Raw genomic sequence first — 10902 nt, 5'->3', positions numbered from 1 at the left:
ATCAGATTTCAAAGTGGATGCACCTCAGCAGAGCAGATATGCAGAGAGATCACCTCATATATCCATATCAAGAGCCATATACACAGCAATTGGAAGGATTATATGGAAGCGTCAGATAGATATCCATAACTTCTTATGTGTAATTCAATTTATGTTAGAGTTTTTGCTAGAAGTATATGTATAGGATATGAACATTATAGCTTACTAGTATAGTGTATAGGGAGACATCTTTGAGACGTAGAAGTTAAGTATAGTCTAAGAAGAGATAAGGAGCTGGTCGGCAGATCCTATTATGTACAAAACAATTTTGATGAATGAAATGGTAGTTTATCAAAAAAAAAAGTAACTGCTTGCTGCTCACAACAAGTGGTCAACCAAGCGAAAGTACACCGCAAAGCTTTTAGGAGTAATTCCGAAGGTAGCCCTGAAGCAGGATGACGAAGAGCACCTTTCTCTGGCTCCTAAATAGTAGTAATAATAATAGTACTTAATAATACAGTTAGGGGTACAATGGTGAGATAAATATCCTATGGAATTAGCTATTCCACTTTTCATATGAGATAGCTAATCCTATTATTTTAATGTAAAACTTATCCCCAAGTTAACTAATACCTATAATCAAACATGGATAAAAACAATTTCAAATTCTATCATGAGATTATTATCGATACCACTTGACAAAAAAGCCTATGTACGCTACTACTTTTTGGAGTTTCCATATGAACACATGGAATTTTTTGCCAGACGTTAATGTGACATTATACATGTGCTCATGTTTGTCAGGTTCAGTACATCGTCTGCTTCTGTATTGTAACCAACTGTGTTGTGGCTTTGTCCGTAAGATGATGCACGAAGAAGGTCAACACTTAGTTGCTGAAAAGGAAACTATTTTGGTTCTGATGAAAATAGGAGACGTCGTAACACTTTGATATCCTTCCTTTTAAACTAAAATATGACTGGTGTACAGCAAAAGAGCAAGCCACGAAGAAGGGTAAGAGTTAGATGATATGCCAGTATGGCAGTATTAAGGAACTCATTGTGAAGTGAAGCAACGCCAAACGTTTGTGTGAAGGTGGAATCCAGGAACGAGCGGTGAAAAGGTTGTCTTTGCCACGCACAGGACTTAGAGCTCAGAGGATGATACTAATAAATTTGTCCAACAGACCCATTGACAATTAGGTTGACATAACCCGAGGCTCTCATCTGCTGTAGCACCTCCTACTTTCCAACTAGCTTGCTCATCGCTGCACTAACCCTCTCATCTGTAATCATTTTGTGGCCGTCATAAAAGTCTAGTATCTCCATTGCTATGTTTTTCACCTGTCAATTTTTAGAGCTTAGAAGTTAAGAAATCAAAAATACCCTAGATAAGAAGCGGTCCAGATGACTACGAGATACTTCATTTAGAATAGTTCATGATGTAAGCTGTTCATAACTCTATATGCACATGCAGCGAAAGAAGGCTAATAGATGTGTCAAACTAGTGCCTAGACGACACTTTGAGAAACATTTTCCCCATCGAAGCATTACATAACACATTTTGCTAAAGCATAAAAGGTCTTATCAGCCAGTTTTGCTATAACAATAGCATGGAGCACAGTGTGGAAGTATGCTAAATGTTGAAATGTGCAACCATCTCACTTAAAAGTTTAAGCTATTAGAGAAAACACACTTTATTACTTAGTCTTTTTAACACGCTCCTTTACGTGCAGGCTTCATTCATTTTTTTTCATTTGCCAAGCACGTGGAAATTAATTTTTATAGTGGGTGGCGGTGAGACTTGAAACCCAGGACCTTTGCCAGCTCTGATACCACGTTGAAATGTGTGACCATCTCACCTAAAAGCTTAAGATGTTAGAGAGAAAACACTTTTATTACTTAGTCTCTTTAACACTCAATTCCTAAACTCATATTACAGAAAAACAAATCAATTCACATAGACAGGTACTTCTTTGCTAGTAAAATCACCATCATCTCCAACGCCAAAGACAAAAGATACTCTTGTAGAATAATGATTCTGACCTGTCAGGTCAAGGGTATCTTTTGTAGCAGTTAAGATTCAAGGAAGGAAAGCATGAGAGCAATTGGGTGCAGATTTAGGTTTTGTAGACATACCACATTCACATCAACTCGAAGCTCCTCAAACCAGGCAGTAGTTTCTTTATCTTTGAGCACACTTGCTATGTATACACATGCCAATGCAATCAAGTGCGGCGGATGTATGAGAATTAGGTCCATCTTATAGGTGTCATTCACAAGTCCCCTGAAAGATTGTACAATTGATAAATGCTGAGACCTTGTTATAGTTTATAGCATCTTTACATAGATAGTCATGGTCTATTTTGATTTTTTGGGATGTAATCAGGCACAAGCTTTGTGCTATTTGTTAATAATAACACTTACCATTTTAACAAAAATAAAGATTGTCCAATTGATAATAATCTAGTATGATTCCATGCAAGTCAAAGATATCAGGCAGCCTAGGAAAAGATGTTTCTTACCATGTTAATTGAGCTGTATCATTCATGCCAGCGTCCTGTAACAACCTGCCAATTAGAGAGTTTGGATAGACATAATCAGCTAAAAAGGAAATCGTACTCTGATTCCAATTTGAGGGAAATCGTAAAGGGACCAATTTGAGGAAGCAAACAGAACTACATCGCATTAATGACATTTCGAAAATGTCAATCTCTCTAGAGATATTGTCCACCAACCGTAGTCTGCCAAGAGAGCAACACAGTATAAAACTGTAAAAAAACACACTACTTTTTTTTTTGATAAGGTAAAGGTTTAAAACACTTTACTTTTGTAATACTCAAATAGAAGTTCTCCAGCAGGTTGTCAGATGGTAGATTAATCACTCATACAGAAAGGTCCACGATTCAAGTCTGGACAAAAAAACCCATGGAATTAATAGAAAATATCTAAGCTTGACTTCTTGTGCTACAAGCTTAGTCAGCATAAGAAGAGTGAAGTTAAGGTGAGATTAGACGGGATTGCGCTGTCTAAATGCAAATAATCCTAATATATATGCTCGATACTCCAGAAGAATGGTTTGATAATGAAGATGTTACACATAGAATGAATATAAGATGGTTGAAATACAGAAGTGCTACCAGAGTGTTATGTGATAAAAGGATACCGATCAAAGTGAAAGGCGAATTTTAAAGAACAGTTATAAGCCATGAATTTTGGGCTGCTGAAGTCCACATATCCACAAGATAGGTATTGCAGAGAAGCAGATGCTAACATGGACAAGATTAGACAAGATTAAAAACTGATCACATTTGGAAGAAGGTGGAAATAGCAGACATTAAGAATAAAATGACAGAAGATTGAGTGATTGACTTCTGAGAGGCCAATCTTCCCCTCGTGGCTGCAGGGGAAGAGTTCTAAGTAGACTGAAACCAGAAGCCATGCTTTCATGCTAAACGGAGACCACGGGACGGCTTCATAACCTCCTAACCGCCCCCAGTTCTCTGCCCAAATCAGCCTGGGTTCTTCCCATGCCCCCTCTCCCACTTCCCCTCCAGGGTCGAGGCCAGCTGTATTGGACTAATAGCAAGAGAACTGAGCCTGCATAAAATGCACTTGGGTTCTATGAGGCCAGCCCGGCCACGGTTAGGCAGATTGACTGCTAGTTCCAGAAGACTATGAAACCAGAAGCCAAGCTTTCAGGTTTAAAAGACTTTTGAAGACTAAACCCTCATGGCAATAACTTCCTTCTTTTCTTGTTATTCTCATCAAGGTGTTCTCTACTGGCAGAAGAAGGAGAACTAGATGGACCAATTCTGAGATTCTGCAATCTTGTTGCTGCATAAGCACACATACATGCAGCTAGATACCCGATATGGCATAACTAAACTAAATAACCAAACCTATTGGGTTGTTTGATAAGAAACTCAGTCTCTGGGGGAAAGTTCTATATGGGGAAATTGATATCATCTCGTTTCACATTGCTCATAAGGCATCACATGGTGGCAGGTAGATACGTTGATCTCCCTGATACAAATTGATCTTTTAATGTACAGCACATTTGGTAATCTTAAGAAGATATACTTACTGAGACAATGATCGATATGGATGGAATATAACTAAGTAATAATTGAGGGCTTCCAAGATTTTCATCTCCATGTCAAGTATGTCTTTTATTTCATACCTATACTTGTCATCTGAATCTGCAAAACCAAAATGCAAACGATCATCTTGTCACCACTAATCACAGCTGATGTTCAATAAACTGATGCTAGAATAAGAGGATACGCCAATACAATTACTTCATCAGAGTGATCAACAAGAATTTACATAATTTTTTGATGTAAAATACAAGAAGTCTGGCCTGGACAGTGCTTTCTTCTGATTTTGATGCCAAATATAAGCAAGATGGAGCAACCAGACGAGGATCGTATTCCGTCATACTTCTCCTAGGAGAAATACAAGAAACGGTAATTAGAAAGTTAAACACTTCAAAATACAAGGACGTATGCTCCGCCGTGATGCATCACCAGAGACCTAACAGCATAGAGTAAATTTGAAGTTTGAATTCGTAAATTTGAGGAAAAGACAGAATCTGAACCAGAGAATACTATTTCACTTGGATTCATTACCATCACACTTATGACAACATTTAACTTCACTTAAGTACATTGTATTTGTTCTGCATGACTCGGAATAAAGAGAACATAAAGTGATAGAGATCATTTGCTAAATTGTTGTTACACCCCACACTATTCCCACACATATAAAGTTGAAGATTAATGAGGTTTTTACACAACCAATCAGCCGGCAGCACGTTATAAGGACATGGAGGCGGTTATATTTGACCAGATTGCACCAGCTGTCCCACCGGGCGCAGTGGCCGGTGCGGGGCGGCCCGTTTGGCATATAGGGCGGCGGAATTTCCTAGAGTTAGCATAAAAGGCAGTGCAGCTCTCTTCTCTTCCATTCTAGGAGATATCACCAATTTCAGTTCACCCCAAATACTCATAAACCCCTTTGAGAATTCCTAAATAGTCTAAGGCTAAATCAGAGGTGGACCTAGTAGGATTTGGCGTGAAGAACTTGAGATCGTCACTATAGTATCGGTTATCTTGTTATACTGATTTCTGGAGATTCATTGGAGGCGGAGTTAATCACCACAAAAAGTGTAAGAACTCGGGAAGCATAGCTAGTTCTTCAATAAAGTATGTAAGACAACTTCCCTTTTGAGCATGATTTGGTGTAAGCATCTCTCTCTAAAGGAATTATGTGTTGTAAGATTGGTTCGTTCTAAGCCCTTCTCAATAATGTTGCTTCTGTTCTTATACATTCGGACCGGTAGCATTTCTTTCCAGTCTGAGGTGTTCCTAGACAGCACCCTGAGGTCGGAAAGACATGATTCATTTTGAGTTTAATCTTAATGTCTCTTGAAGCTAATATATATATATATATATTACTCTACCGAGCCGTGCTATAGTCGGTTGGGTACGGCACCTCTATTGTGCAACCACTGATCAATTGGGTATGATGAAACATGATGTATGATGTGAGGTTACCGAGTCCTCTTGAGACCAACTACGGTGAGTCCTGTTGAGGCCGAGTACAGTCGAGATCTCCTGAGGCCGGGTATGGAGTGAAGTGATATGAGATATTAACGAGCTCTCGTGTGGCCGGGTACGACCGAGTCCTTTTGAGACCAGGTACGCCGAGTTCTGTTGAGACCGGGTACAACCGAGATCTCTTGAGGTCGGGTAAGATATGATACAATATAATATGATGTGCCCCAAAGAGTAGCGTATTGGTACTATATTATGTATTTAATGCATAGTCCCAATGAGAGGCCTCGTTTTTACAAAACTTGCATGTTATTATGATTCATGGTTCCCGCAGTATACGCCCCCGGTGGCTTGTCTTCGGTATGCAGGTTGAAGTGACATATTCATACCTCTTATACGTACCTTATCAGTCTTACATACTCAGTACATTTTTCATATTGACACCCTTTTCTTTTGGGTGATGTGTTCATGCCCACAGGTACAGACAGATCCGGTGACATCCCTCACCGGTAGGGTGCTCGTTTCTGCGGTTGCTGGTCGCACTCCACTTCTCCGGAGTAGCTGTTAAGAAGTCAATAGGTACTAAAGTATATGTTCCGGTCTTTTCGGGTACGGTGGGACCTTGTCCCGACCAAGTCATGTACTTTATTTTGGTACTCTTAGTCTTAGAGACTTGCAGACTAGTGTTCGGATGTATGTAAGGGTTGGTAATGACTTTGTTGGCAACAGTTGTGAAGTTGTATAAAATGGTAATGTTTCTCTGACAATCAATTGTACACATTTTAACTCTGGTACTACACTTGGAGGCCTTGTTGGTCCAGATTCCACGTTGAAGGGGTCTAAGTATAGACGATGGTTCGCACGGGCCTTCGGGCATCGTGTGCCGATCTAACCTCCCGAGGTTGGGGTGTGACAATTGTAGATCCTAATTTAACTATTCACAAGATGTGTGAAGATTAAATGTAAAAGCACTAGTTATTTTTCTTCTTCTTGAAACCGTCAGTAATCCTAAGAACGTGCACAGTATAATAAGACCATTAGGGAAATCTTATAAGATTCATACTTCAGAAGAGCGACATCGATTTATATGCATCTTGGTGGTTATATGGTAGGTACAGGGTCTAATTTAGATACTGGGTACCAAGACCCTGAAAGTAAAACGCATATTCATTTTCCTTTCACGGTTGCATATAACAAGATATACCTGATGTACACCCGTCTCATGTAAGTAATGGCAGTGGCGACAACCCTGGAAATAACCAACATATTAGAAATCCCTGAATTGCTCAGTAAAGAAAAGTAAATGCTTATAGTACGTCATCACCCATCACTTTTACAACTTTTTGAAATACACGTGAAGTAGCTCAGCGTGCACACATTGGACAAATGTTTTATAACATTGAAAAGGTCCAAGAATGCCCTAAATCAGCTAGCTTTGCACTATCATCCTTGGTCCTCCTATATTAGTCAGCTTAGAAAGGTATCAGGTTCAAATAACAGCCCTCAGCTTATCCATTTTATGGTTACTAATGGTGTATTTGAGAAGTATAAACAACAAAAGCAACAACTAGGCCTCAATCCCAAACAAGTTAGGATCGGCTATATGAATCCTTACTGACCATGTTACTCAAAACTCCTCATGCCAATAGTATGCAAATACAAAGAGCAGTATAAAGAGCAGCCCGGTGCACTAAGCTCCCGCTATGCGCGAGGTCCAGGGAAGGGCTGGACCACAAGAGTCTATTGTACGCAGCCCTACTCTGCATTTCTGAAAAAGGTTATTTCCACGGCTCGAACCCCTGACCTCCTGGTCACATGGCTTACCGTGCGATATCTCTCTTTAAAATAATCATAGGCTTAACAAAAGTTGACCATTTCAACAGTAGCAACATCAAGTACGTAGACGTCCTCACACCAAAACTGAATGATTGACAATTGAAGGTTCCATTCATAAGAAAAGGATATGCTCATAGAAAAAATAAGTTGCGTACGCCAATGAGAAAAGAACGCACCTTTGTCTCACTTTGACATTTTGAGCCAATCTTGCAATATCTGGAAAGAAGCAGAAAGATGAAAAAATTAAGATATAGATTAACATAATTTCAGTTGTTCAGGAGAAAGAGTCCAAAAGTAGTTAAGAAACAGAAACAGAAAGAAAAATGTGAACGCTTCAAGTATGATCAAGAAAGGATGAGCAGTATCATATGTGCACTGGAGCAACTTTCTCAAATTTCCGTTTTAATTATAGAAGAATACAAGTTTCTCTCTCTTTTCTTTGTTTCCTTTACGTGATAACATTGGATGGGAATGAATGGGGTTCAAATGGATCAACATGGATAGCGAGAATTCTTATATATGAACCAGACTAATTTGGAATTGAGGCATCACTGTTGTTGTCCCGATCAATTTGCACTGAGTAACTCTCCTCACCAACATTTAGGCAGACGAGAAGAAATCACATTTCTTTTTGCTTCTATTAGAATTCGAATCATGTACTCTCGTGGTTGTCATTTCAGCTTCATCGACAAGGGAAATTAATTCTACGAATAATTGAATATTTAATCGTTCTAATAACATTACAAGATTTAAAAAAATAAGTTGTCATACTCATTGTTTGATGTTAATGAACTTGGAAACAAGACATTAAAAGATGGAGGGGCAGAAAAAGGTAACTACTCAAGTAGCTAAACCCAAACAAAAACGTGGCTTCAATGAATTACTGGATATAATGTGAAGCAAGAAATAATACAATTAATCATGCAATCCAGATAAAAGTTAGTATATTTGAAAGGGTTTACAATAAAGAAAATCTGAAAAGATATATAAAAAGATGGTGAATAATGTAATTAGGCTACACACACACACACACACACAGAGATATATTACAATTGGACATATGCAATTTGATGAGCTTGAAATCTTCAAGGGTAATGCCCCTCTCCTTATCAAGCTGATGCACGACATCCACCTCTTCAGGATCTAGAAGTTCTTTGCTGCTCAGACAAAACCAAAGAAAATATATTAAATGAAAATAATAGGATTCTTGAACAAACAAAATACACCAGCAGATAGAAGAAGCAAAAATAATATGGGAATTCCCACATACTAGTGAGATGAAGTCCAGAAATTAGCAGACATTTTTGTATCCGAATTGCTTTGAGCTACCAAACAAGGACGATTTCCCTATGTTATCGGATATCCGTTGCTTCAATAAAACGTTCCTCTTCTTGCTTCTCTCTTGTTTTTTGTTTTTTTTTTTAAATTTTAAGTTTTTAGAAAGAATTTCCTACCGTCAGCTGAAAGTAAGGATGGCATGTGGTTCGGTCCAAGCGCGGGACCGGCCCGGGACCGCGGATCATGTGGGTTTCTGGGCCTAAACGGTCCTTTAACCGGTTAGAACCGGGACGGTGGAGGTGGGCCGGTCCTTCACAAAAAAATTATAAGACCGGGACCATTTGAGACCGGGACCGGACCGATTCTTGGCGGGCCTAAACGGTCCTAACGTTCAGAAATTTTAAAAAAAATCTGCCCGTTTGGGCATTTAAAATCTAGCCGTTTGGGTTGTCAAAATAGCCGTTGGTTATTTTCAAAATAGCCATTTAACCGTCAACTTTGTTTTAACCCCAAACTTTTTATAATTACACTTTTCTTATTTTAAACTATAAATACCTCCTCATTTTTTTCATTTGTCTCATAAAATTATCAATCTCTCTCTAACTTTCTTCTATAATTGCTACTATTGCTTACTTTATTGTTATAATTTGTGAAAAAATTGTGAAGTTGGTGAATTGAAGTCTTCAAGTCTTCAACGATAATCAAGTTTCAACAAGTTGTTCGTCAATTCAGTAAACTCGTTCCAACTCATAATTTTTAATATTATAATTTTGTTTGTTTTATTTATTTTCTATTATTTGATTAATTACGATGGCTTCCTTAAAAAAAACTTTTTGGTAAAAATAAGGGAAATGCAAGAGTGGCCAATCTGTTCCTCCTCCACTGCCCCCGGCTCCCCGACCCAAACCCCATATCCGTCTTACACCTGCAATTCTTGATAGCGATAATAGTTTATTACAATTTACTGAGAGTTAATTTTGCCATAATGTTGGGGCTGGTGAACAATTAAACCATGAATTAATGAATGCTCTTTATTCTAATCCAACTATTGATGAAAATGATAAGGAGGAAATAGATTTTGATGAAACTCAACCTGATGACGATCCAACTATTGTGCATAATATTAGAAAAAATTTTAATCCTACTTATAAAGGTTTTCCTCGCACAACCGTAAAGAGCGATATTTATAAACATAAACAAGAATATGAACAATATTTGCGCTATTTATTTACTCACATAAATTATCGTGTTGATATTACAACTGATATTGGTAGAAGTGGCAACGACTGTGATTACCTTACTGTTACCAGTTATTGGATTGATGAGGATTGGATAATGCAAAAGCGCATTATCCTTATAGAATAATTAATTTACGTCACACATGGCAGTTTATTGCTAGCATAGTTATGGATATTTGTAAATATTTTTGCATTAGTGATAAAATAATGTCAGTTTCAATAGTTAATACTACTAGTAACACAAATGTTGTAGCCTTGCTTACCACTACACTAAGTCCTGCATTTAGTAACATTTTTCATGTTAGATGTATTTGTCATATTTACCATTTAATTGTGGGTGATGGTGATCACTGTCGACTCGACACTACGCTAAGGTAGGAAGAGCGGGTCGCAATAGCTTTTACCCGAATAGTGGTTCGGGATCGAATTTCAACAGGGAGCTAGTAGTGGAGTTGTATTATCTGTCTAGTCTAGAGATGCGATTTTGCTCCTAATGTCACTTCAAACATTTTTGGTTTTCTTTGATTTTTATATCTACTATTATAAAACTAATGAGTAAAACTAAATTATGCTACGAGAATATTGCTAAGTTGTATTTAATATAGAGAAAGGCACTAGGGTCGTGGCATCGCCTAGGTGGCTAATTAACGGGTAGATGCTACTAAGGATAGATTGACATATTTGGGGTTTATGCTATAACTGTTGCACAATTGAACCCACTCTCGCACCTCTCGGTAGAGAGAGTGATTTTGCCCAATTGACTCTCTTGAGACCAATTGGGTAGGCCAATTAGACCAAGCAACTAGGGTTCAAGTAAGGTAATTACTCTCTCGAGATTTAACCCGTTAATTGGGGCTACCATTTCTCATGGGTCCATCCCAATTCCTTGTTGGGTCAATTTTGGGGTCATGGACTCTCTTTCTCAAGAAGAGTTAAACCCACAAAGCTAGAATCAGTGTTTGCAACCACCAATCCTTAATTAAATCTAAAATCAACCCAAATAACAAACACCCAAT

At 38.2% G+C, this 10902-nt stretch overlaps 1 protein-coding gene across 1 annotated transcript; it reads right to left on the bottom strand.

Moving 5' to 3' along the window:
* Positions 1–514: 514 nt before the first annotated feature.
* LOC109241469 (cyclin-C1-2-like) lies at positions 515–8802 on the bottom strand. Its single transcript, XM_019408208.1, has 9 exons — positions 8641–8802; positions 8421–8527; positions 7547–7586; positions 6739–6783; positions 4306–4424; positions 4064–4178; positions 2502–2546; positions 2116–2263; positions 515–1320 (listed from the first exon to the last, which is right to left on the bottom strand). Exons 1-9 carry the CDS (start codon positions 8670–8672, stop codon positions 1219–1221), a joined length of 753 nt encoding a protein of 250 aa, XP_019263753.1. The 5' UTR covers positions 8673–8802; the 3' UTR covers positions 515–1218.
* Positions 8803–10902: the final 2100 nt, after the last annotated feature.

The sequence above is a fragment of the Nicotiana attenuata genome, unplaced genomic scaffold, assembly GCF_001879085.1.
Source record: "Nicotiana attenuata strain UT unplaced genomic scaffold, NIATTr2, whole genome shotgun sequence".
NCBI classification, from domain to species: Eukaryota; Viridiplantae; Streptophyta; class Magnoliopsida; order Solanales; family Solanaceae; genus Nicotiana; species Nicotiana attenuata.
Note: the sequence above shows the minus strand (reverse complement) of the source record. Positions and strands in the feature narration are given on the sequence as shown.

Bases quoted from the DNA above. Each gene is read 5' to 3' on its own strand.
- LOC109241469 (XM_019408208.1), bottom strand. From the start codon at position 8,672: ATGTCTGCTAATTTCTGGACTTCATCTCACTA. The intron at 7,587-8,420 runs GTAATATATCTC...GCTTCTTTCCAG, and splicing joins CAAATTGCATATGTCCAATT to ATATTGCAAGATTGGCTCAA. The intron at 6,784-7,546 runs GTGCGTTCTTTT...GGTTATTTCCAG, and splicing joins AATGTCAAAGTGAGACAAAG to GGTTGTCGCCACTGCCATTA.